Source organism: Serinus canaria, chromosome 18, assembly GCF_022539315.1.
Source record: "Serinus canaria isolate serCan28SL12 chromosome 18, serCan2020, whole genome shotgun sequence".
NCBI classification, from domain to species: domain Eukaryota; kingdom Metazoa; phylum Chordata; class Aves; order Passeriformes; family Fringillidae; genus Serinus; species Serinus canaria.
In genome coordinates this window covers 9,557,973-9,585,489 of record NC_066331.1, presented here as the reverse complement: position 1 = coordinate 9,585,489, position 27,517 = coordinate 9,557,973, and the positions used below count along the sequence as shown (strand labels likewise).

General features: G+C 42.5%; 1 protein-coding gene across 1 annotated transcript; it reads left to right on the top strand.

The window, feature by feature from the left end:
* The first annotated feature begins 2,462 nt into the window (after positions 1 to 2,462).
* LOC103823918 (myosin-1B) lies at positions 2,463 to 17,888 on the top strand. Its single transcript, XM_050981191.1, has 38 exons — positions 2,463 to 2,666; positions 2,754 to 2,897; positions 2,989 to 3,145; positions 3,457 to 3,484; positions 3,580 to 3,694; positions 3,774 to 3,866; positions 3,965 to 4,028; positions 4,113 to 4,211; positions 4,315 to 4,418; positions 4,505 to 4,643; positions 5,816 to 5,934; positions 6,036 to 6,185; positions 6,809 to 6,979; positions 7,392 to 7,701; positions 8,338 to 8,414; positions 8,717 to 8,804; positions 8,891 to 9,008; positions 9,224 to 9,347; positions 9,434 to 9,570; positions 10,304 to 10,559; positions 11,090 to 11,332; positions 11,433 to 11,609; positions 11,695 to 11,840; positions 11,928 to 12,018; positions 12,107 to 12,496; positions 12,648 to 12,771; positions 12,944 to 13,065; positions 13,515 to 13,711; positions 14,065 to 14,248; positions 14,335 to 14,500; positions 14,665 to 14,789; positions 14,945 to 15,253; positions 15,986 to 16,189; positions 16,566 to 16,691; positions 16,785 to 16,955; positions 17,047 to 17,151; positions 17,419 to 17,514; positions 17,736 to 17,888. The coding sequence occupies exons 1-38, from the start codon at positions 2,463 to 2,465 to the stop codon at positions 17,886 to 17,888; spliced, it is 5,826 nt and encodes a 1,941-aa protein (XP_050837148.1).
* The last annotated feature ends 9,629 nt before the right edge of the window (positions 17,889 to 27,517 follow it).

The window sequence follows — 27,517 nt, the reverse complement described above, 5'->3', positions numbered from 1 at the left end:
ATTATTTATAGGACATTGATTCACAGACCTGTTATGTCTAATTATATCCATTCACTTCTAATACGAATCGCAATTCTGTTAGGAGTTAAGATTGCCAGAAATGTTTTGACCTCAGAAAGAGGAGGTGGTGGCTACATATGCAGATCAGATCCTATAAAAGCACCCTGGGATCTGTTGTGTCTTGTCCTTTCTCAGAAATCTCTAAGGTAAGAGTTTCAGGGCTTGGGACTAGGGAGTTTGGGAATGGAGGGAAACTGGCTCTGCATTCCACAAGTTCCAGTGCATTCCTATGGATGCTCACATTCGTTCAATGGGTGTCTGCCAGTGTCAGCTGGGATTTTCAGTCTGCTTTCCAACCATCCATTTGTTTTCAGTCTATAAATGTAGTCTGGGGCTCAGCAGTAAGAAGAAAGTTACTTATTCTGTTTCTTAATACTGTTCATCTTCCAATCTGCAAGCCTTTGTTTCACAAAAGGTAAGATCTTGATTTATTTGCTTTTAAGGGACAGGTTGAGCTGCTGTAAGGCAGGGCTTCTATGCAGGTATGCTGGAAATCCTGGTTGTCATTATATTTGTGTCCATTGTAGAAATACAGGATGATAATTGGGCTGGATTGATGTTATTTTTGTCACGAGATTCTTAAAAAGAGTGATCTTTAAAGTACTGATCACTGCAGCATTGCCTACACTCTCCCCAGGAATCTCCAGTAGATACCAGATTCTAAAGAAACTGCCCCGAGGAGGGGGAAAAACCCAAAAAAACCATCAGAAAGTACCTTCCAGTTATTTGGGGTTGGTTTTTTGCATGTATCTCAAATATCAAGGGTCACTGGCACTGACTGTGAAGCAACAGGAGAAGAAATAGATATTTAAAAAATGGTAATATGTCCTTTTTTCACATGGAAGATTAGGAATGTGGTTAGAATTTTGTGTATAAAAACATCGAAGTGCTGAAAGCAAGCGTTTCAGTCTGAGCTTCCTTATAGGCTTGTTTCTGCCTCTGAAAGTATTGCATAATTGTGACAAAATTATACAAGCAAATATTTGTAATCATAAGGAACTGAATAAAGGATGATACCTACTTGGATAACTGGAAAAAGAGAGATGGAACTGCATCTAAATTAAGTTTTAAATATTTACACTGAGGAAAATAAACTCTTCGTGTTTACTTTCTACAGTAATTTATGTTAATGTTGTCAAATATTGTGACTAAAATATATCCCTCAAAATTATAAAATGTCAACAAGCAATCCTGTAAGGAATATATAAGCAGCATGCTTTGAATCAGTGAAGGAGCATTAGCATAGCATTAATTTCAGAAAATGTCACAAAAAACAATCAAAAGAAAATAGTTTAGTACTTTAAAAAGTCAAACTACTGACACAATACATATTTATATATTAATGTACACTAACCTAAAATATATATTATAGTTTTTGATAGTATCATAGGGATATATTGTGAGAAAAGCATCCAGTGTCTATGAAATAACACAAAGTACAATACAGGTATTAGGTACAAATATAAACTAATACACTGTAATATATAATAACATAATATATATACTGACATAGTATATACTAAGATACATAATATAGCAATCTTATTCCTCCTAGGAACAGTTAGTATTATTCATGTTAGGAATCTTGTAAGAAAATGTGAAATTATATAGGCAGTGTTAAAATTGCCAGTGAAAATCTGGCACAATTTTTCAAACTTCTGCGATTATCTTGTGGAATTGTCTCATTTGAGTTATAACATATTAATCAAGTGAAAAAACATGTTGTTAGAGACAAAATCAGTCAGGAAATTGCACCCATTCAGTTGAATTGGTAACACCAAATTGTGTCATGAAGTTTGTCTTTGGCCAAGAAGGCAAAGTAATTTTTTTTGCTGTTGAAAAGATTATTCTTCCTAATATCTAACCTAAACTCATCCTATTTCAGTTGTGAGCCATTCCCTTTTGATCTGTTGCTCCAAGCCCTTGTCTAAAGTTCCCCTTCAAGTCTCTTGGAACTCCTTTAGGGAATGAAAGGTGGCTGGAAGGTCACCTTGGAGTCTTTTCTTCTCCAGACGGAACCAACACAGCTCTCCCAGCCTATTTCCAGAGCAGAGGGGCTTTATCCCTTGGAATATCTCCATGGCTTCCTCTGGATTCACTCCAACAGCTCCATGTCCTTCTTCTCCTGGGACCCCAAATACAAAACCACAGAAAGCACTCTTCTGTAAATGCAAATGTCCAGTATGACTAAAGATCTGATCACACACAAAAAAAAAAAAAAAAAACCAGAAAAAAAATTGCAGAAGAGAACTCTGAATTAGCAGAAAAAGAAGGCAATTTGGTTGACACCTAAAGAAGAGCAACCAAAAGTGCTGTAGGAGTGTTTTGTTCATCACAGACTATTTTAATACATTCTCTATCCTCACAGATACTTGCTGCATTACGTGTCGTAAGCAGCAGCCATGTCTACGGACGCTGAGATGGCCATCTTTGGGGAGGCAGCTCCTTACCTCCGAAAGTCAGAGAAGGAGAGAATTGAGGCCCAGAACAAACCTTTCGATGCCAAGTCATCTGTCTTCGTGGTACATGCAAAGGAGTCCTATGTGAAGAGCACAATCCAGAGCAGGGAACCAGGAAAAATCACTGTCAAGACTGAAGGGGGAGAGGTGGGTAAAATACAAAACTTATGAACAGCAGTTCATTGCCACTCTGGCTCTTAGCTGACATGCATGTACCTTCCTGCCCTCTGACAGACCCTGACAGTGAAGGAAGATCAAATCTTCTCCATGAACCCTCCCAAGTATGACAAAATCGAGGACATGGCCATGATGACCCACCTGCACGAACCCGCTGTGCTGTACAACCTCAAAGAGCGTTACGCAGCCTGGATGATCTACGTAAGTGGCAGCAGCAGCTTCCTCTGGGCAGCCTCAGGAGCTGCTGGGCCAGGCTCAGGGGAAGCCAAGGTGCTGTGTCCCTTCCTTGCAGACCTACTCGGGTCTCTTCTGCGTCACCGTCAACCCCTACAAGTGGCTGCCGGTGTACAACCCCGAGGTGGTGTTGGCCTACCGAGGCAAGAAGCGCCAGGAGGCCCCTCCACACATCTTCTCCATCTCTGACAATGCCTATCAGTTCATGCTGACTGGTGAGTGGCTCTGTCTGCCTCAGAGGCATTGAACCATTAAATTCTCTGAAAGGATTCTCTGTCTCACCAAAGTGAACAGACTTTTTCAAACCTTTCTTGGATCTGACACACACATCCGTTGGAGTTTACTATCTTCATAGTGTTGTTTCTGCTGTTTTAAAAGAAAGGCATCTCTGTACTCAGTGGTGTGCTTTGGAGGTTTGCTTGTTTAAGTAAAGCTGACATCAGGCAAAACATTAGACTTGACTATGTTTCATTCTTTCTCTGTTGTTTATTGAGTTTTGAGCACTGTGTTTCTGTCTTGTTCACAGATAGGGAGAACCAGTCCATCCTGATCACGTAGGTACCCCCCTGTGCGGGTCCCTGGGGCTGCCCGGTGCCAGGGCACCTCCTGCCTGACCACGCACCCTCTGCTTCTCTCTTGGCTTTGGCAGCGGAGAATCCGGGGCCGGGAAGACTGTGAACACAAAGCGTGTCATCCAGTACTTTGCAACAATTGCAGCCAGTGGGGACAAGAAGAAGGAGGAGCAGACCTCAGGCAAAATGCAGGTGAGGTCCCAGGGCTAGAAACCTGCAACTACCCAATTTCTTGAGAAACTAGATCATGACAAGAAGACTTCTATTCTAGGGGACACTTGAGGATCAAATCATCAGTGCCAACCCACTGCTGGAGGCCTTTGGAAATGCCAAGACCGTGAGGAACGACAACTCCTCACGCTTTGTGAGTTGTTACTCGGCACAACTGTCAACACCAATTTGAATATTCTTGCTGTCCAGATTAGTAAAATAAATCTCAATTGACTTTCCTGCTGCTTTCAGGGTAAATTCATCAGAATCCATTTTGGTGCCACAGGCAAACTGGCTTCTGCTGATATTGAAACATGTAAGACACCCTTCTGGCCTGATCCCCTTTCCCTCCAGCCTTCCCCACTTCTTGTGCTTGACTGTGTCCTACCTTCCTTGCCAGATCTGCTGGAGAAGTCCAGAGTCACTTTCCAGCTCAAGGCGGAAAGGAGCTACCACATCTTTTATCAGATCATGTCTAACAAGAAGCCAGAGCTCATTGGTAGGAAAGATCAGTAACTCCTCCATGCAAAGGTCATGGAACAACTGAATTCTTTTCCGTGCCAATTGCATTTGACCTGTCTCTGTTTTGTCCTTCTTTTCAGAGATGTTACTGATCACCACCAACCCCTATGACTATCTGTATGTGAGTCAAGGGGAGATCACAGTTCCCAGCATTAACGACCAGGAAGAGCTGATGGCCACCGACGTAAGTAGCAGAAGTTTTCTTAGGTGAGCTTTCATCTCTCTGACCTTTAACAGCTGGGGTACTCACCTTAACAACTCTATTGTCAGAGCGCCATTGACATCCTGGGCTTCACTGCAGACGAGAAAACAGCCATCTACAAGCTGACAGGGGCTGTCATGCACTATGGGAACCTGAAGTTCAAGCAGAAACAACGAGAGGAGCAGGCAGAGCCTGATGGCACAGAAGGTACCAGCACAACCCAGCCCAGAGCACAGGAGATTGTGAACATTCACTGAGTTGAAGGCAGCATGTGAGGGTCAGAATGATTGACTGAGCCTGTGCATTTCCTTAGTGCCGGTATTGTAGAATAGCAGTGGGTCCTAGCACGAGGACTTCTCTGGAGGAACACAACTCAGTGGAACCTGCAGATTATTTTGAACAAAGCAAAAATTTAAGTCTAGTGACTCCTAATGCATGCTTCTGTCTTCTTTCAGAGTAGGAGTCAGGCAAAAGTAAAGCAAACTTTGCTGCTGCCTTGACGGGAAGCTTCCCAGACTTGACACAGAACCAGGAACAGCTCTCAAGTACTAATGAATAATTATATAATAATAGCAGAGTAGCCTGTATACAACCACAGTGTGCATCTGTAAATACATATATATCTATAAAACTGAAATTTTCTTCTTGTTTCATCTTTCTAGTTATGAATGTGCCTTAAATGTCTTATTGGAAATAACACATAAAAGCAGCTTAAAATTAGCATCTGTGTATAAATCTTACATAATGAGGTTTGGCCTTCTCACATTGAAGAGCCCTGTAAATAGTACTGGTGTTTGCTATCAGCTTCACTGTGGGACAAGACAGGCAGCAAATTGGAAAGTGATGACAGAATATATGTTGTGCTGTGGTGCTTGCATTTGTAAACCTAGCTGCAGATAAAATGGGAGCTGGGAAAACTAAATGTGTTTGATATTTATCCTTCGGGACAATCTAAGTCGACTATGAAAGTTGTACAGGATATCCTATTCATACTTTTGGCATTATACCTCACTAATCTACCTCTCTCTCTCCAATGACAGGAGAACTTCACTGACTGCAATTTTCAGTGCAGTGTATTTCAATACCAACCATTTTGCTATTCTGTTTATTCAGAAATTGTGACTGTCTGACCTGCCATTTTCATGGCCCTTGGTCCTTTCGTCTGTTTAGCCTATTACATGTTCACTGTAAAAGTATTGGAATAATATTTACCTTCATTATTCATATAGATTAAATCAGAAAAATTAGCAAGTCAAGAAAAACTACAATATTTTAAAGGACATAGTTAAATATATAAGGCTTCTGCAGAAATCTGAATTACTGCAAGGTCCTTTCACTGAGAGCTAATATCTGATCCTGCTCTATGCTTGTTTCCTTAGTTGCTGACAAGGCTGCCTACCTGATGGGTCTGAACTCAGCAGACCTGCTCAAGGCCCTCTGCTACCCCCGAGTCAAGGTGGGGAATGAATATGTGACCAAGGGCCAAACTGTGCAGCAGGTAAGAGTCGAGTGAAAATAGAAGAAAAAAAATTACTTGAATTAAAAATTTTGAACTCGTCTTCTGCTGCAGATGGTAGCTTTCCTTCAACCTTTTCTTAGGTATACAACTCAGTGGGTGCCCTGGCTAAGTCTGTGTTTGAGAAGATGTTCCTGTGGATGGTTGTTCGCATCAACCAGCAGCTGGACACGAAGCAGCCCAGGCAGTACTTCATTGGTGTCCTGGACATTGCTGGCTTTGAGATCTTTGATGTAAGAGGACAATCTCCATAAAGCTTTCCTGGAAGAGGCATTAGGAAATTGGAATAATTTGGGGTTGGGGTGTCCTTTATTTCAGTTACGGGTTATTTCTATTTATTAGATAATCCTGCCTTTCCTCTAGGAAAAGTACCCTTCTGGTTCTCATTGCATGTGCTATCCCACAGGGCTGTATTTATTTGTAGATATTTATTGCATGCAAAAGTGAAAATTGCATTGCAAACTGCTCTGAACGACTGATAAATAACAGCAGAGACAGACTTTGAGAAAGTTAAAATATGCCTTTTCAAAGGAAGTTTTTGTTTATGCTGAAGCCAGATTTCCTCTGAATGCTTGGGAATACAGAGGTAATGTACACAAATTCAAATGAAAAGCTGGACTTGGACTAAGATCTGGAGATCTATTCAGAGCTCAGAAATATGTTGAGACAGTGCCAGGGCCTAAGAGGTTAGATATATTAGAAGATGGAATATGCCAGTCACATGTCCAGTTCCAGCACTAGAAATTCAAGATTCCAGTCATGGAGATCTTAGTGGGATAAGAATAAAGCCTACTGAAACAAGAACAACATTCCTGGGACTGAAATTCACAGGTAAGTAAATCTTTGCCTTCTGCAGTTCAACAGCCTGGAGCAGCTGTGCATCAACTTCACCAATGAGAAACTGCAACAGTTCTTCAACCACCACATGTTCGTGCTGGAGCAGGAGGAGTACAAGAAGGAGGGGATTGAATGGGAGTTCATTGACTTTGGCATGGACCTGGCTGCCTGCATTGAGCTCATTGAGAAGGTTATTGGCTCCCGCATACTTCATACATTTTCAGTTATAAAATCTCTATTTTATTGTTTCTTGAAAAATTTTCTGTCTCATTTTAAAGAAAGAGCATATAGGAAGTTTAAACTCTTCCTTATATCTGAATGCTACTACTTTCATTCATTTTGCTTTCCACTTTCACCAAACATGTCCAAATCAATTTCTTTATTGATCTTTATTACATCCCAACCCTGAATCTTAAAGGGGAGCTTGTTTTTGTATAACTGATGGCATAGCCACTAACAAAATGCCCTTTCTGAGAAACATAAGATTACACATATCGAGAAGGATTTTTTGGTATAACTGTTATCTTCCATTCCTCTTTCTTACATTCATTGCCTCTGTTTCTTCCTTCCACACTTTCTTCACATGTTGCTATTTCTCCCAGCCCATGGGCATCTTCTCCATCCTGGAAGAGGAGTGCATGTTCCCCAAGGCAACTGACACCTCTTTCAAGAACAAGCTCTATGACCAGCACCTGGGCAAGTCCAACAACTTCCAGAAGCCCAAGCCTGGCAAGGGCAAGGCTGAGGCTCACTTCTCCCTGGTGCACTATGCTGGCACAGTGGACTACAACATCACTGGTTGGCTGGAGAAGAACAAGGACCCTCTGAATGAAACTGTTGTGGGGCTGTATCAGAAGTCATCCCTGAAGACCCTGGCCTTGCTCTTTGCATCTGCTGGTGGGGCTGAAGCAGGTGATTTCTTTGAAATCAGTTCTATTTAAATTTACAGAAAATTAAATTAAAATGTTGTAATAATATTTTGCAATGGTATTTACATTTCTAAAACTGAAAACCCAAAACCTCATCTACTGTTTGGATCTCAGTCTAATAAAGGATATTACTACTCCCTAGACACCTTAATAAATCTGTAGGTTTTAGAGTGAGATAGCTGTACTAGAGCATTAACCCAGCCTAGCGGAGTAACCAGATTTCTGCAATATGGACCATTCTCAAATACTTCAGAGAGTACAATCAAATGTATCAACATGCTTTTAAATTTATGCATACCCCTAAATGTAAGACTACATAAATATGGTATTTGGTGTACTTACTAGCCATTAGTTTAGTGCTTCAAATATCCGTCTACGCAAAATGTTACATTTTATTTCCTGACTGCATTTTCAAAATTTCAGCTTGAAGTTATTAGATTTCCTTCTTCTGTCATCTGAAAAATTCAAATATTTTTTGTAACTTTAACCACAGTCTGAGTTTGCAAATTTTGATCAAATTATTATTTTTACTGGAGTTTTTAAGATGGACATATAAGGATTTTCAGATTCTGTGTGTTTTTGTTGTTCACTTCTTTATAAAAATATTATTACTTTTTAGAGAGCAGCGGCGGCGGTGGCAAGAAGGGCGCCAAGAAGAAGGGTTCTTCTTTCCAGACTGTCTCGGCTCTCTTCCGGGTACTGTAGAATATTCATTCTAAAATTACCACATTATGAAAAAAAAAAACCAGAATATTCAGTTCAGAAATGCCTTAGATAGATCTAGTACATCTTTGTGTTCAGAAAGGATAAAATAATTAATTTGCTTCTAGTAAACAGGAATTCCTACTGAATCTTGGGAAGTCTTCTTTCAGAACTGCGCAAAAGTTCTGTAAAAAAAATTACTTATCATGGTTTTATTGCAGTGTTTTTATCTCTACCTAGTATTGAGATTGTGTAAATGACACTTTTAAACCTGAGGCTTTGTTCTTTCTCCTAAGGAAAATTTAAACAAGCTGATGAGCAATTTGAGAAGCACCCATCCCCATTTTGTACGGTGTCTTATCCCTAACGAAACAAAAACACCTGGTAAGTTGTTAAAGTTCAGAGGTGTGATATATCTGATCTTCTCTGTGCAGTAAAATGATATACAATTTTGTTCTGTGATTTATTAGGTGCCATGGAGCACGAGCTGGTGCTGCACCAGCTGCGCTGTAACGGCGTGCTGGAAGGGATCAGGATCTGCAGGAAAGGGTTTCCCAGCAGAATCCTCTATGCTGATTTCAAACAGAGGTCAGATTACATTTCATCACCCTCCACCATATCCACAAATACTGAATCATTTGCATTTCCTAATTGTTTTAAGTAATGAGGAAGTTATTTTTAGGTATACAAAAATAATTTGTCCAAGTGAATAATCCAGATTCTTTCTATAGCTATTGAGAGAAAAAAAAAAAGACATTTTCGAAGGGCTATTATTTATTCCTTATCTTCCTCTGATTCCACAGATACAAGGTGCTTAATGCCAGTGCCATCCCTGAGGGACAGTTCATCGACAGCAAGAAGGCTTCTGAGAAGCTCCTTGGGTCAATCGATGTGGACCACACCCAGTACAAATTTGGACACACCAAGGTAAAAATCCCTCCCCCATTCACTGCCTGCCTGGGCTTTGCTCTCTCTACCTGACAGTGATGTGCTGCAATGTTCCATCTCTCAAGGTGTTCTTCAAAGCTGGGCTGCTGGGACTCCTGGAGGAGATGAGGGATGAGAAGCTGGCAGAGCTCATCACCCGCACGCAGGCCATGTGTAGGGGTTACCTGATGAGGGTGGAGTTCAAGAAAATGATGGAAAGGAGGTAGATATTGACTTGGCTTGCTGAGCCAATCCTTATCAGATACTAATGGCATGAACAAAAGTGAAAATAAGCTGCTTCACAAAAAATCTCATTTATTTCTCATTAATTCAGTTTGTCAATATGAAAATATATCCTGAAAACATAAAAAGTAGTGTGAAATCCTGACTTAGGCAAACAATTTTTTTAATACTTTGTTGCTGAAGTCATTAAATGGCTATATTATATGTACTTTAAGAAACTCAATATCGAGTCTAAGCAAATATTTTTAGGTCACTGCTAAATAAAATAAGAGAAAGACATATTTCTATCATGACAGAAGCATACTCTTACCTTTGATAAATTTCATTTAAGTGACTGAGTCAACTTACAGAAGTGTTTCTTTTCGCTGGCCATATAAATGAGCCAAACTCCTGGACTCCAAAACTGTCCATACAGGTTGATACTCTACATAACACTAGAAGGATTTTCAGTGGAAATATATATATATGTTATATATAAAATGTGATCTAAATATTATTAAGAAATGTATATTGAATAATACATGATATTTTACATATAGCGATATACAGAACTATATATGTAAACAAATATACTAATATAGATACTATATACATATATATACAACTAAGATATATTATGTGTTGAACTTCATAATATATATATTAACATATACTGCTAAATACGTTTTATAGATTTTAAAACATGTATCAAAATATGTTTTGTTACCTTTAAGAGAGTCCATCTTCTGCATCCAGTACAATGTTCGTTCATTCATGAATGTCAAACACTGGCCATGGATGAAGCTGTTCTTCAAGATCAAGCCCTTGCTGAAGAGTGCAGAGTCTGAGAAAGAAATGGCCAATATGAAAGAAGAATTTGAGAAAACCAAGGAAGAGCTTGCAAAGTCTGAGGCAAAGAGGAAGGAGCTTGAAGAGAAAATGGTGGCCCTGGTGCAGGAGAAAAATGACCTGCAGCTCCAAGTGCAGGCTGTGAGTATTGCTAAAATTTTTTTGATTTGTGATGTCCGATATAAAATCATGCCAAATGTCTCAGTAAAGACATATTATCCCAAAATAAAAATTATTTAAAAAACATAAACATATTTTATAAAATGAGAAGAAAAACCACATACAATTGCTACCTTAATCTTTACAGAACTTTATATACTTTACAATTTTGATATGTCACCAACCGACCCAATTAAGGTTGTCTGGAGGTCCAATTAACACACGTTGTTTGGAGAATCCCAAGGGAATTCAGATGGAGTAGGATGAGCTGAGAGAGTCAGGTATTTATCAGGCATTTATGGTCCCTGTCTCTTCAAGAAAAATGGTGATGAAAGTTCACTGCTTACCTTCTTCCCTAGAAATAAGAATGTAGCAACAATAATGGGCTTAAAACTGTATTTACAAGCAAGTATTTGGATTAATCTGATGGCATTGAGATGTCTACAGCCTAAAAGAACATCAGAGCCATTAGCCTCAGGTTGAAAACTGTTTTGTTTAAATGAATCATGTAGGAAGCTGATGGTTTGGCTGATGCTGAGGAAAGGTGCGACCAACTCATCAAAACCAAAATCCAGCTGGAAGCCAAAATTAAGGAGTTGACAGAGAGAGCAGAAGAAGAAGAAGAGATGAATGCTGAGCTGACAGCCAAGAAGAGGAAGCTGGAGGATGAATGTTCAGAGCTGAAGAAAGATATTGATGACCTTGAGCTAACACTGGCCAAGGTGGAGAAGGAAAAACACGCTACTGAAAACAAGGTATGAGGTAGAACCTGTGACTTGCAATCTGGAAAAATTTGTCTTGTTATAAAATGTTAAGCACCATTTTCTGTCTGTGCTTGCTCCGTTCTTCTCAAAGGTGAAAAACCTGACTGAGGAGATGGCAGCTTTGGATGAGACCATTGCCAAGCTGACAAAGGAGAAGAAAGCCCTCCAAGAGGCCCATCAGCAGACCCTGGATGACCTGCAGGCAGAGGAAGACAAAGTCAATACTCTGACCAAAGCCAAGACCAAGCTGGAACAGCAAGTGGATGATGTAAGCACACAGACATAGAGCAGGAACAGGACAGGTATGGAGTCCAAGCTGGCTGGCAGAGCCCTGATGGTTTTGTTGTGTTTAGCTGGAAGGGTCCCTGGAGCAAGAGAAGAAACTGCGCATGGACCTGGAGAGAGCGAAGAGGAAACTGGAAGGAGACCTGAAGATGGCCCAGGACAGCATCATGGATTTGGAGAATGATAAGCAGCAGCTGGATGAGAAACTGAAGAAGTAAGTGTGGCTCTGGGGCACCTGAGTGCTGGGCTGCAGCACTTGTCTTTTTTCTTGGAGCTCTAACATTGTTCACTTGGCCCAAAGGAAAGACTTTGAAATCAGCCAGATCCAAAGCAAGATCGAGGATGAACAAGCCCTTGGCATGCAGTTTCAGAAGAAGATCAAGGAGCTGCAGGCAAGTGTCTGTTCCTTCCCCTGCCTTGCTCAGGCTCAGCTCAGGCAGGAGGAGGGCACAGCTGTGAAGGGTCCCTGCTGTTCTGCAGGCCCGCATTGAGGAGCTGGAGGAGGAAATTGAGGCAGAGCGAACCTCTCGCGCTAAAGCAGAGAAGCATCGCTCTGACCTGTCCAGGGAGCTGGAGGAGATCAGCGAGCGCCTGGAAGAAGCAGGAGGGGCCACAGCAGCTCAGATTGATATGAACAAGAAGCGTGAGGCAGAGTTCCAGAAGATGCGCCGTGACCTGGAAGAGGCCACGCTGCAGCACGAAGCCACGGCTGCCGCCCTGCGCAAGAAGCACGCAGACAGCACAGCTGAGCTGGGCGAGCAGATCGACAACCTGCAACGCGTGAAGCAGAAGCTGGAGAAAGAGAAGAGTGAGCTGAAGATGGAGATTGATGACTTGGCCAGCAACATGGAGTCTGTCTCCAAAGCCAAGGTATGGAATTGGAGAAGAAAATGCTCCGAAGATTAAAGTGTGGCACAAAAGCTGCTTCTGCTACACGCATTCCAGAAACCAAATCTCCACTGTGACAAAAAAGCAGAGTGCAGACCATCATCTCTTTTCCCTTCCTGTGTTCCCTCTCTAGGCCAACCTAGAGAAGATGTGCCGCACACTGGAAGATCAGCTGAGTGAGCTTAAAACTAAGGAGGAGCAGAATCAGCGCATGATCAATGACCTCAATACGCAAAGAGCTCGTCTGCAGACAGAAGTCAGGTGAGACATCCTCATCCCCAAAGTTCAACAGCAGGACCTGTGTGCCATGAGCAGCCAGAGAGTACAGTGGCAACTGGTATAAGCTCTCCAGGCCATTCCTGGTTACATGCTTTTAAGCAGATGCTGTCATAGGAGGAAGAATCTACTTCCTTTTTTTCCTTTCCTTTCCAGGTGAATTTTCCCGCCAAGTGGAGGAGAAAGATGCTCTGATTTCTCAGCTGTCCAGGGGCAAGCAAGGATTTACCCAACAGATTGAGGAACTCAAGAGACATCTAGAGGAAGAAATCAAGGTCTGGAAGTACCCTAGTGTCCACAGCCTACATCACCCCTGAAAACATCTACAGAATCCTCTCTGACACTAGACTGCTTCAGTGTTCTTTCCCCAAACACATAACCTGGACGGAACAGAACTAATGCACAACCCTCACTCTACCACAAGGGAGGGAAGGAAGCAGGATGCTGTTTGTGCTGGAGGAAGTAATCCACATGAGATTCTTCCATGAGATTTTAATGATCCTCTAAGACAGGATTCAGCACACGTGTGAACATATATACAAACAGCAGAGTACAGTCCCAAGAGTCACAAATGCATCCAGATGCTCCAAATATGTCAATGAGGGCTTCACCAGCTCCAAGTTCTACATTTGCCCAATTATTCATTTCAATTTCACTTTCAAGTTCATAGTTAAGAGGCATTTCAAGATAAGTATTCAGGTTACCAAACCCAGTGTCCCCACAGGCCAAGAATGCCCTGGCCCACGCCCTGCAGTCTGCTCGCCACGACTGTGACTTGCTCCGGGAACAATATGAGGAGGAGCAGGAGGCCAAGGGGGAGCTGCAGCGAGCCCTGTCCAAGGCCAACAGTGAAGTGGCCCAGTGGAGAACCAAATACGAGACGGACGCGATTCAGCGCACGGAGGAGCTCGAGGAGGCCAAGTACGTGGGGAAGCTGGATGGGAAATGACTGGAGAAAATGGAGGTCAGCAGAAATTGGAATATCTGAGAGTGGGTTAAGATAAGAATGGGCGGAAAGTAAGAATACAGATTTGTAAAAAAAGGAGAGAGATGAAGGCAGAGAAAAAGTGGAGATAGGAGGGGAAAATATAGGCTTTAGGACTAGAAGTGCTGACAGGCCTAATAGGTGATAGGACCAAGCAAAGATAGATCCTTACATATCTGTGAAAAGTGCGCAGTTCAAAACCGTTAAAGCGACCAGCTGACCTCTAATGACAGTATAGAACTGACAACTTTCCAAGCTCTAACGTGCAACTGTGCTTGTCTCCTCCCAGGAAGAAACTGGCCCAGCGCCTGCAGGATGCAGAGGAACATGTTGAGGCTGTCAATGCCAAATGTGCCTCCCTGGAAAAGACAAAGCAGAGGCTGCAGAATGAAGTGGAGGACCTGATGATTGATGTGGAGAGATCCAATGCTGCCTGTGCTGCTCTGGATAAGAAGCAGAAGAACTTTGACAAGGTCTTTTGGCCTCCAGCACCAGCCCTCCTGGCCAGAGCATGGCCCCGTGATGGCCCCAGCCCTACTCACTGCCCGTTTCTCTTCAGATCCTGGCAGAATGGAAGCAGAAGTATGAGGAAACGCAGGCTGAGCTGGAGGCCTCGCAGAAGGAGTCGCGCTCTCTCAGCACGGAGCTGTTCAAGATGAAGAATGCCTATGAGGAGTCCTTGGACCACCTGGAAACAATGAAGCGGGAGAACAAGAACTTGCAGCGTAAGTCCCTGGCCCTCTGCTCCTCCCTGGCCTTTCTCACAAGCTTGTCTATCTGACAAGCTTGGGCCTGCAAGGATAAGATCTTGCCTGGCACCTTGATGCACCAGAGCCTTTCACTATTCATCTCTCTGCCTGACCATGGTGCTTTGCTCCCTTCCTTGCAGAGGAGATTTCCGACCTCACGGAGCAGATCGCTGAGCAAGGAAAGGCGATTCACGAGCTGGAGAAAGTGAAGAAGCAGATTGAGCAGGAGAAATCTGAAATCCAGGCTGCTCTGGAGGAAGCTGAGGTACACGACAACAACTACTGGCATCTCTAGTAAATAAATGAAGAAATAGGGCTGAAAAGGCCTGGAACAGAGATACTCTCTGTTATGGTGGAGGAGTGCATCTGAGATTTCTGAAAATATTTTTGATTCTATCAATGTTTTGTCCACTTTTCCAGGCCTCCCTGGAACATGAGGAGGGGAAGATCCTGCGCCTGCAGCTTGAGCTCAACCAAGTTAAAGCTGAGATTGACAGGAAGATAGCAGAGAAAGATGAGGAAATTGACCAGATGAAGAGGAACCACCTCAGAATTGTGGACTCCATGCAGAGCACCTTGGATGCTGAGATCAGGAGCAGGAATGAAGCCCTGAGGCTGAAGAAGAAGATGGAGGGAGACCTGAATGAAATGGAGATCCAGCTGAGCCATGCCAATCGTGTGGCTGCAGAGGCACAGAAGAACCTGAGAAACACCCAGGGAGTGCTCAAGGTATGTTACACCAAGAATGTGCACTTTGGGGTTTACTTTTTCCAATACTGGCTTTGCTGAAGTCCTCTAGATACATTCTAGTTCCTTAGTAACTCTCCCTAACTGAAGAGCCCAGAACTGGATGCAATACTCAATGTGAGGCCACACAAAACAGGAATTCAGCTCTAGCTCTGCCTTGGCTTTCGTAATCCTATCCTTACACATCTTTGCAGCAGCTCTATATTCTTCCAAAGACATTTGCTGCTTGTTCTACCACCAATGCATTTCCTTTTTTCACTTCATTTTGATCTGAAGGTCCTTGCTTAGCCATGCTGATCTGCCTCTTTTGCCTGATTGCTAACACATGTCAATTAAGAGCTTCTGCACTCTAGAAAAAACATTCTTAACTCTTTTTTTGCTTCTTTATTCTTGAGGTGAGTTTCCCAAGGGGTTTCCATCCAGAAATTCCTTGAACGACTCAAGTCCACTCTTCTAAAATTCAGGGACTTGACCTTACTCTTCAGCTGTCCCAAATTCTCATGAATCAGCCTCCAACTGACTTTTCTTAGATACTGTGCATAGATGGACAATAAGTCCACATATATATATATATATATATATTCTTATAATTATATTTATTATCCTATCATAATCATTATGGGACTGGTGGCAATTACAACTGTGCAACAATGCTGTGTCGTCTTATAATTTCTCTTGATTCTTCACCTTATAACTTCTCTTTATTCTCTACAGGACACCCAGATACACTTGGATGATGCTCTCAGGACACAGGATGACCTGAAGGAGCAGGTGGCCATGGTGGAGCGCAGAGCAAACCTGCTGCAGGCTGAAATTGAGGAGCTTCGAGCAGCCCTTGAGCAGACGGAGCGGTCAAGGAAATTGGCTGAGCAGGAGCTTCTGGATGCAAGTGAGAGAGTTCAGCTCCTCCACACTCAGGTTAGATTGAAAATCTCATGGGCAATTTTCTTCCTTTATAGATTTTCTTCTGTGTAAATTCCTAAATCATCTCTTGTAGTAGAGTACTTTATCTGAACCAGAATTATTACACTTGTACAAAGAAATGGATTATGGCATAATGAGTAAGACTGCATGAGCAGTCAGAAGAGCTGCTTCAAATTTCAGTCATTCTCTGCTATCTATCTGTGTATGACCTGACAAGATACATCAGAAAGATATCAGATATTTATCTGATATTTATCAGATATATATCTGATATGAGATATTTAGAGGATAACTTTACATTGGAACAGTAAATTTCTTAAGTAATCGTTCTCTTTTGGAAACAACTGCACAAAATTTTATTGTTCAACAGAACACCAGCCTGATCAACACCAAGAAGAAGCTGGAAACAGACATTGCCCAGATCCAGAGTGAAATGGAGGATACCATCCAGGAAGCCCGCAATGCTGAGGAGAAGGCCAAGAAGGCCATCACTGATGTGAGTTGGGTTCTCCTAGCATTGATGATGATGGATGCATTCTCCCCAAAATATCTCCACTCCAAAATGGCTTTGGCCGTTTGCTCTGGTCAGGCGGCCATGATGGCAGAAGAGCTGAAGAAGGAGCAGGACACCAGTGCCCACCTGGAGAGGATGAAGAAGAACCTGGACCAGACAGTGAAGGACCTGCAGCACCGTCTGGATGAGGCCGAGCAGCTGGCACTGAAGGGAGGGAAGAAGCAGATCCAGAAGCTGGAGGCCAGGGTGTGTAGGGCTGGGGCTGTGCCTGAGTGAGCGTGTCCCTCCTTGGAGAGACACTGCCAGGGCAGCTGCAGGGATGGGCTTGTCCTTGCAGGTGCGGGAGCTGGAAGGGGAGGTTGATGCTGAGCAGAAGCGCAGCGCTGAAGCCGTGAAGGGTGTGCGCAAGTACGAGCGGAGGGTGAAGGAACTCACCTACCAGGTAAGGCAGGAATCTTCTTTGTGTTGATACACTCTTATTCCTGGTACCCAAAATGTAGCCCTGAGGGATTTCTCTCTGTCCTGAGTCTCACATACAAACAGGAGAATAATGAAAGCACCAGAAGATTACTATCTTTCTAGTCATTTTAACAATATACAGCCTATCAAATCTTTCTTACTGGGCAGCAAAATCAAATAGAATTCTTACTCTTTATATCACACAGAGGAGGGTAAAAGAGATGCTTCTCTGTCTTATCATTCTCTTTAGTCTGAGGAAGACAGGAAAAATGTTCTCAGGCTGCAGGATCTGGTGGACAAGCTTCAAACTAAGGTGAAAGCTTACAAGAGACAAGCTGAGGAGGCTGTGAGTATCACTGTGTTCAGTCAGTCCTTATCCAGATGGAAGTGGGATTCTGTGTTGGTGTTTTTCCCTGTGTAGCTCTGTTTGAACCCAGCTCAACATTGTGGTAGTAGGTCTCTGTATCATTTCACTTTCTTTATTTCATATTTTCACCTAGCAGTTTTACAGTGGAATTTTGTTATCAATTATTTTAACACCTATTTTATGCTTCCTCCTATCTCCAGGAGGAGCTGTCCAATGTCAACCTGTCCAAGTTCCGCAAGATCCAGCATGAGCTGGAGGAGGCCGAGGAGCGGGCTGACATTGCAGAGTCACAGGTCAACAAGCTCCGAGCCAAGAGCAGGGAGATCAGCAAGAAGGCAGAAAGTGAAGAGTAAATGCCTCCAGTGCTGTAAAGTGAGAGAATTGCACAAAATGTGACGTTCTATCACTTTTATTTGTAGTCACGGCTTTGTCCTTCATTAATCTGTAGATGAGTAATGCCTACATAATAAAATTTGTAGTGCTTATGCCATGTAAATAATGAGAAGTTGAGTGTTGCATTCTAATCATTACCCTGAATTCTTCTAAGCTTTACATACATTTTTCCTTGCTTATTTTAAACTTATTTATTCAATCAAAAATATTGCTACAGGTATTTCAAGGTGTTTCAACCACTTTTAAAGTGGTCCAATCAGACATCCTGCTTTGTTCTCACCAGAAAATTTCATTGAATACTTCCTTAGATGAGAAAATAATTTTTTCTCTGGAACAGAATGTAATTATCTCTTATAACTGTTGCTTTAGGAATAAAATAAATATTATCTCAAATGTTCTGGCCAAACAATAAGAACTTATTACACCTTCCTTCCTACTCCCACTTAATCTTTGATTATTATTTTAATTGTGTCTTCTTTGCAAGGTCTTACTGCAAGTTAAATTCCTTCAATCCTTCAAGTCACTTTGGAACATAATTTAGAAGACATTTAAATCTAAAATGAGATCTGCTTTCAATTTTTGTTCATGAAAGTGTTGTGCAAACCAACATTCCCAGAGCAGCATAGCCAGCAACCTCATATATTCAGTTGGTCATTGTCTGTATTCTGTTTCCAAAACTACCCTGAATTTTATAAACTGGTCAGGCAGACACTTTCCTCCTATGAAGTCTCCAGTGTAATCCTGATAACTTTGTCCAGGGTGGCCTCACTCAAAATGTGGGTTTTTCTTCTTTGTGGATATCAGCAAACATCGGAGAAATCCATGACGGCCTCTTAAAAACCACATTGATGGTTCAGTGTTGTTTCATGCTCATGCACCCCAAAGTGATCTGTTAACAAGAGCCTGGCTTACTCTCATCTCCTGGCATGGGTTGTACCACCAGGGACACCTTCCACTAGACCAGGCTGCTCCAGAGTCAGCCAACCTGGCCTTGAACACTTCCAGGGATGGGACAGCCACACCTTCTTTGGGCAACCTGTGCCAGGGCCTCAGCATCCTCACAGGAGCTTCCTAATATCCCATCTAAACCTACTCTCTTTCAGTGGGAAGCCATTCCCTGCACCCTGTCCCTCCATCCCTTGTCCCCAGCCCCTCTCCAGCTCTCCTGGAGCCCCTTTAGGCCCTGAAAGGAGCTCTCAGGTCTCCCTGGAGCATTCCCTTCTCCAGGGGATCATCCCCAGCTCTCCCAGCCTGGCTCCAGAGCAGAGGGGCAGCTCCATGACCTCCTCTGGGCTCTCTCCAGCAGCTCCAGGTCCTTCTAGTGCTGGGCCCTATTGATTGCACTGAGCTAGAGGTGACTACAGGAGATATTTCTCCTCAGAGACACCTTTGGCTGGCAGGCAGTTGCTGTTAGGCACTCGGAACAGGCCCATGCAAAGCAGAACTCAGTTTACCTCTAGTGGGAAAGGTCCAGGCGATGGTGAAGAGAAAGAGAGCGGGTTCTGCTGGAGGGTTAAATCCAGACTTTATTCCAAGGTAGTACAGCTCCAACAGAGCCTGACCGCATGGCTTCAAAGCCTTTTAATCTCACAGGAAGGTGGGAGGGAGGATAGGTGAGCCACCAACCAGGTGGGAGGGGGAGGGTCTCAGGGGACAATGACACCTGGACAGGCCAATGACTCAGGTCTGAAAAGCATCTTTGGAACTTCTGCCAATCACACGATGCCCTTGCTGGAATGTGGAACTTGACAGAGAGACAGTAATTGGGAATAGGGCAGGGGGCAGGCAAGGAGTAAGTAGTCACAGCTGAGGGACAGGATTTAGCTTTACACCACCACAGGGCCCCAGGGCTGGGACAGCTCTGCAGGTGGGGTCTCACCTGAGTGGGGCAGAACCCCCCCTTGACCAGCTGCCCACGCTGGGGGCTCAGCCCAGCACAGAGGGGGTTTCTGGGCTCCAGTACACATGGCCATGTTGGGCTTCTTGTCAACCAATACTCCCAAGTCCTTCTCCTCAGGGTTGCTGTTGATTTGTTCCTCACCCAGCCTGCAGATGTGCCTGGGAAGGCAGTGAATGCATTCATATAGATATATGTGTGTATATATACATACAAATACAAATATACATATTTATATATGCCCAGTGACCCAGCTCTGCACCTGGCTGCTGGCAGGACTGCAGGGGAAAGGTGAGGCTGATGTGGGCACTCAGAAGGCAGCAGGGGGGAGCAGCCTTGCTGTGGCAGAAGTTCACTCCTCCACTCTGCATTTACTGCCAGACAGCTCCAGCAAAGCATGGTGTTGATGTCCCAGACACAGAATATATTTTACAAAAAGCAGAGGAGTCCTTAGCAGCAGGCAAGACCCTCCTGGTGCCCTGGTAATCCCTGCTGAGGGCTGTTTCATAACCTGCTAGCAGGCTCTGTGCAGAAGGACAGAAGGGTATAGGGGACAATACTGAGAAGGGCTGTGAAGTTCATCAAGGACAAAGAGCATCCCAGGAGGGCCCTAATGCAATAAATACATAAATAGAGCTGCTGGACTGAGCTTCCCCGGGGAAGGTCCTGGGATCTGCTTCAGATCAAGCCACTTTGGACACACAGACATCATCCCCAGGGAGACTTACATTTCTGCAGCAGGATTATCAGCCTGCCCTTGTCCAGGGTCACTTCTCAAAATTATCTTAAATAACATCACAGACAGAGACTTAGCTATACCTTCTCACATGGCTCATAGATATTCATTAAGACAGCACCATCTGCTTCTCCCACCTATCCACATATCTTTGATTCTTCACTAGGTTTGTGGAATGCTACTTCCCTTTACAAATGCTGTTATGCTCAGTATGTTTATTTATCACTGTGTCCTCAAATTACAATCATTATTAGCATCTACTTTTTCCTAGTATTGGCATTAGGTCTACTGCTGAAACACTTCTTAAAAATCAGAATTTTATTAGACAACTTCCAGATCTCCAAAAGCAAGGCAGCTTTAGTAAGAGCTCACACACTCCAGCCAATAGCTCAGATGTTACATTTCCATGCTTTTAGGGAAACCTTGGGCAAGTACCCTCTGTTCTTGGCCACCTGTAACTGACTATTTGTGTTGTCTATTGGGCACAATCCTCATCATTTAATTAGCTGAAAAATTCTAGCATGGAAGTCAAGCCATTTTTATCTCAACACAGTTTTTTTCTGCTGCTACTAGATAAAATCCCAAATATGCAGTATGATTTGCTCTTGTGCAAGGAGAATCTACAGATATGAGATCAGCTGTAAGTGAGAGCAAACAATATGTATTATTTCAATTGCTTCTGCCTCTACTTCTGTTTTTGCTACCAGAATGGCTTGGATTAAAAAAAATAAAAAGTGTTTTGTTGGCTTCAGAATGGCAAGGTACAAATAATAGACTGGTAATATTTTTTTTTTCAGTTTGGTTTCCTCCAAAAGGGAATAAGAAAGAAGATCTGTCATTTAAGGTTAAATAGCCCTGCAATCCACCGTGTAATAAATAGTTCTTGTCAGAAACTTGCACAGAATATTGATTGCTGCCAAATTTGCAATTGCTGAAACAACCTGAAGATGTGATCATGCCACTGGGTTATGGTGGGGGAAGAAAAAGAGATAAATTTAGGATAGACATCTTCTTTCCCCTAAAATACACAGTATATATCATTGGCTATTTTGCAGTGTTCAGTAGTTAGCTGAAAGATATCTTCAGTGCCCATGTTCCAGTGTTATAACAGAAGCTTTTCTAGGCTGGGGGTAAGTGACAGCTGTGAAAAAAAAAAAGCTTGCAAATATATTTTTAGAAAGGAATCCCTCAAAGATTGTCATTAATTCTATTTGGCCTTGGTGCAGTGTCAAACCCATGTTCAGTGGTGCAGAAATCAGCAGGAAATATCATATACTTCTGACAAGTTTGGGCTATCTTTCTGTTCCCTTTACATAAATTATTCTTTGTACTTTCACTAGAAAAGAGTATCACTTAAAGACAAGCTCAAAAGATCAAAGTACATATTTTCAAATCTCAATACATTTGTTTTGATTAAATGCAGGAACATTTGCTGAGAACAAAAGTTTGTTTGAAGGTGTACATCTCTCTGTGTATATACAATTTTTCTGGCAACACTGATCATTTGAGCCTAAAAGTCATCAGAGACCTGAGAAGAGGTGTGGAGGAATTCTTGCTCTTTGTCCATTTGGACTGAAGACCAAAAAGCTTTCAATAAAACTGGACACCATCAAATTAAACTGTGGGGTTACCATGGCAGTAAATCTCAGTGACTCATGTTTTGCACCTTGGGAATGGTGTCTCTCCTCCTCCTTTTCTCCAAAACCAGTCCCTACAAACACGTAATTTAAAATATATAACCAGTAACACAAACACATAACCAGCCCCCTTTGCAAACACATAATTTAAATCACAGGGAACAGGCTTTATCCCATGAATGAGCACTAATAATGCTTATCACAGGGTATCTTTGTGGTTTTCAGAGACCTGCATGAACAGCGAAGGATAACATCCAAACTTACAGAATTGCTAACGCAGAATAATGATCTTAAAGGCCAGGCAGCTTTGCATCAGATGTAATGGAAGGCTCCTATTTGGGAGCTAAATCCACAAAAAAGTTACATTTTCAGAAGCTTTTTGAATTGATGGGGGACAACAAGAAGATAGTTGCCCCTCTTCCCCTTTCAGCCTACCAGGAAAAGCAACACAATAACCTGTTAAGATGCAGTGATAAAAGGTCTGAAAGGTGATGGTGTCAGGAACAAATACATATGTGCCTGAAGGCCCAGGGAAAGGGGGTTGGCTGTGAAATGTGAGAATAGCTGTTCTAGTTTAGACCAAAATGTCCATCTGTCCCCAAAGTATCAGACAGTTGCAGATACAGCAGCTGATTTGTCAGGGGTTTGGGCACCTCGTATGGAAGCCCTGCTTCCCTGGCCACTTGTAGGGGGAAAATTATCTCTTCATGAGCATGGAAAAGCTGCTGGGTAACTGTCAGAGGATCAAAGCTATTTAGTGCTGGAACAGGTGTGGTGTGTAGCCTGAGTCTTGGAGAAAACAAACAGTGCTCTCCACAAAGAGCAAAGAATTCCTGAGATAACCAAATGAACAAATCTGCCAGGTTGTGCTATCTAACCATCCAGCTCACAAGACAGGCTGACATTTCTCTATCACACAGCTTGACAAAGCCAGAATTATGAGAGCTCCTGAAGATATTTGTAATTGAGCGACATCAGCAAATAGGGGAATTTATAGAGTTCCAGGAATAACAATTTACAGAAACCATGCAGATGAATCTGCTGGTACAACACATGTTTAGAGACTGACACAGTAAATGTGTGGTCCTTTCCTCAACAGATAAATTGCTGTAATGTGAGGGACCCAAACCAGGTCTTGAAACTGTAAAATGTAAAAAGTGCCTGCAATTCTGCTGTTACAACCAAATTTAAAAGGTAATTTAAAAAGTCTGATACACAGCAATTGGCAGAATAAAAATACAATAATAATAATATCTCCACATCTGTGTGGTATCATTGCCATTTCAGAGAGCATCTGGGCTCACACTTCAGGTCAGACTGGCAAAGATTGATTTAAAAAATATGAGTAATAAAAACACTGAAAGACATTCTAGAAAAGACTCAAAGAAACCAAGAGAAAAGGCCTAAGTAGGATTCCTCTCAACATTGCAGGAATCCATTTTCTCTTGCAGAATCCAACACAGATGCCTTTTGTTCCCAGTGTAACTAAATCATGAAGATTATCCACCCTGAAGATAATCCAGAACACACAGCCAAGCAGAGCTGTGAAAATGCACCAAGGATGTTCCCCAGACCAAGCCAATGTGAAGCAATGACAACAATCCATCTGACAATCCATCTCTTCCCATAGAGGAAGCTGGGTCATTCCACAAAGAGGAGGTGAGATTTCATGGCCTCTAAAGTTTAAATAATTTTCTGATGAAAGCTTATGCTGCCTTAAAATAAAGAAAAATTAAGTAATGATGACAAATCTACTTTGCCACCGCATCTCCTGTACAAAATCATCTTGTGGTAAGAGTATTTTCCATGGGTGTGAGAGACCCTCAAGACAGTTACTTTTTACACTTTGAAATGCCTTCACCAAGCAGTGTGGCTGAGCAGGTTTGGTTCACACCACCTCCTCCCTTACCATTTGTCAGGCAGGGTTTTGTCCCAGCATGTTCTCAATTATTCCTCCTTTTCCTATTGCCCCTTACAGTATCAAAACCAGTCCTTAAACAGCTAATCTGAAAGAAGCAGACAATCCCCTTCCACCTTCCTTTACAGAGCAACTCACAGTCATTGTGGTTTGGCATCCAGCCTGCTCCATGACAACCTCTGCAGGACAGTGGAGTGGCACAAAGTCAGGCACCTTTCTGCAGGCTGACCTTGGGCATGCCTTGCAAACCCACAGGTCAGGAATGCAAGTCTCTCTTGTGGTCCATTAGCTGGCACTTGGCTCACTCTGTCCCAAAACTGAGGCTGGCTTCAGGCTTCACAATGGTATAAAAAAATTGCCTCAATAAATCTTTCTTCTTATCGAGCAGCATGTGTAGACAAACAGGGAGGATAGGAGGGCATCTATTAATGTTATATCCTTAAAGAAGGAATTGTGCACAATCAGGAAAACCCCATCCTGCTGACTAAGGCAAACCCTTGCAGTGCAGAGCCAAGTGTTGCCTTATTTGGCTTTATCAGAGCTGTCTTTGGGTTCCTCCATCCTCCATCCTGGCACAGATCAATGTGAAAAGGACAGGTCAGTGCAGCTGACTCCATACAACCCTAAACCAATCCTGTCCCTGAGTAATTAGCAGAGAGATCAGAGCTACAACACGTTTACAACTAAAGAGTAAATTATTATTAACCAAAAATAGAGCTCTGGAGTGCTGTGTGGGCAGGAGGTAAAGTATAAAGAGCTGCAGCTGAAGGCAACTTTGTGATTTGCTACCTCAGCATCTCACGGTAAGTGCCATCCACTTGCTTCATGCTCTGACCATGACCATCTCCACAGATCCCCACAAAGGTGGAAGATAAAGGGGTGCTTTCCTCTCATTCCCCACCTCTAGCATTCCAGGTCATGCTTTACATGCAGAGTCAAGGTGATACCCCCCAAACCACTACAAAGTGGTGCACAAGCAGAAGCAGGAGAGTCACAGCTTGCCTGTCCTTGGAAGGGCCTTCTACCAGCTTTGCTACCTCCAAGTCCTGTGGAAGGCACAGGAAGACTAACTCTGAAGGCAGTTGAATTGACTGGGATTAAATATATAAAGCAGCTATTTTTTTTTTTCCTGGACATAGATTTGTTTCAAGCAGCTCACAGAAATGTGGGAAGGAACACAAGACTCCCTGCGGAATTTTGCTCTAGGTCAGGAGTTTCAAGGCACTGTGTGCAGTTCAGCTGTCTGGAGAGGCTGCACAGGGTGTAGGAATGTTTGACATGGCATAAGCTCAGGACAATGGACTGGTTTTGATGGACAATGGACTGGTTTTGATGGAACTCTCTCTGTTCTTTTTTTAACCATTCCACACAGGTTCTGAAAACAGATTTCCTCGTGGGATCTCTGAAGGTAGGGGTTTAACAAATAAGACAAATACCTTTGCTAACTGATCCTGAGCAATAGGTAAAGCTCATCCAGACAATGGAAAGGGCAGGTGCAAAAGACAGTAGAACCAGGATCACTGGAAAGGATTTATGGAATTTTAATCAACATGAGCGATGGTCACTGTTCTTGGCAGGAATACTACATGTATTATGTGAACTTAGTCAAGAGGGCATGGTAGACAGAGACAGGAATGGCTTTTTGTGGTGTAACCTTGATTTCTGGGATTTATAGATTATTAAAATTCATCCCTTGCCATCTGCAAACTGCTGGAAGCCTGAGGTCGTGTTGGGAGAGGAGGCTCAAAGCAACATTCAAGGGTTAGTTTCCTCTGGGGTAAAGTCTGGAAAATAATTTACTGACTTTGGTTTATCACACGGGCACTGAAACCCAGAAAAAGTTCAGAATGAAGTTGTCTCCTGCCAGATAGGAAGATCTGGTCTTGTTCAAAGATTAACCTTGACAGAGAACTTGTGTGCATCACTCCCTTCTAGGTTTTCTGGGGAAGGGTAGAGGCTGGGAGTGTGCCACAGAGCACAGGAGGAACTTTCCACACATCTGCCTTCTATCCTAATACCAAAAAGTGCTCACTGAAATTGGAGCTGAAAGAGATGGAAGCACAGGTTATTCTCCTAGAGGATGCTGCATTCTCTGCTCAGGAATGTGTAAAGATCTAAATTTTACACTATTTCCTATCAAAGATGTTCAGTAGTTAAACAGACTCTGCCCCTTGAGGAATTTTCTGATTTGCCTTTTCTGATGGCATTTTCTGATTTCACTTTTTCATGGACACTGTGAAATACCTTCTCTCTCTCTTTCCTATTGCTTCTCTTGAGCCCCTCAGACACAAGATCACATAGGCACAAACTCTGGGCTCTGTATACACAGAATACTACTTCCAAAGTAAGCTAAAGGTTCTGCATTTTATGGTTTTGAAATTCCTGGCTGTAAAAGCTCTTGCATGAGGCAGTCCCTCAGAGTCCTGCAGGGTGCAGATCCCATAGCAGTTAGCTTTTCCTGAGAGACCTGCACTTCCCCAACAACATATACAGAGTAGCATTAAAAATGTGTTAAAGAATTTTACTTGATATTTCAAAAAATGCAAAATAAAACTGAGCATAAATCAATTTTCTGAATAATTTCTGCTAGACAAATCCTTTAAGATGTCTGGTATAGATGAATTGACTTTTAATGATTCATAACTAATATAATATTTTCAAGCTATAATATGTTCAAGGTATAATTGAGATTAGTTGAAATGTTATATTACATAATTCTTTACCGAAATACTATGTTATTTAGCTAATACTACCTTCTTAATTATTATCTGTAATATTCATGATATGCTTTTATTGGCCAATTTTGCAACATAACAGGAAAAGATGTTTAATATTTGGTTCACCCAATAATCAGGTTTCCCTTAAGACCGGTGATGACTGACATTCACAAATTATTCCAGTGCTAGGTATAGACTGAAACTAGTTGAACTTCCCCTGCTTGGTATTAAAACCAGAGGATGCTAAGATACCTCCACCTGGAAATCACATGTCAGAGCCACTCTACATGACTCATAGATTTTACTTTTGTCTAAATTTTTAGATGTCCAATAACATACTCAGTGGCTTTGTGTATGTGGCTTTGAGAAGGATGTGGCTGTGCAGCTCTATGTATAGAAGGTGAAATAGAGCAGGAACAGCTTTTGAAGACTTCTAGCTTGATATTTTCCCTGCCCTCACTTGGTCACATAGGCCTATTTAGGGGGATGTCTTCAAAGACAAATCTGGCTACAAGAGGAACTTTCTTTATTAGCACTTCTTTGGTGGATAAATAAAATTGAGGCAGAGGTTAAAGTGCCTGATTAGTCCTCCTCTTCCTGTTAGTCATTAAGCAGGACCACTGTCTGGATAAATGTAAATTACAAATACACAAACTTTCTGCAAATTTTCTGCACTCCTCCAGA

Excerpts from the sequence above, each read along its gene's own strand:
- LOC103823918 (XM_050981191.1), top strand. The coding sequence starts at position 2,463 with ATGTCTACGGACGCTGAGATGGCCATCTTTGGGGAGGCAGCTCCTTAC. Across the intron at positions 13,712-14,064 it reads GAGGAGCTCGAGGAGGCCAA|GAAGAAACTGGCCCAGCGCC; the intron begins GTACGTGGGGAA and ends GTCTCCTCCCAG. Across the intron at positions 16,692-16,784 it reads CCAAGAAGGCCATCACTGAT|GCGGCCATGATGGCAGAAGA; the intron begins GTGAGTTGGGTT and ends TGCTCTGGTCAG.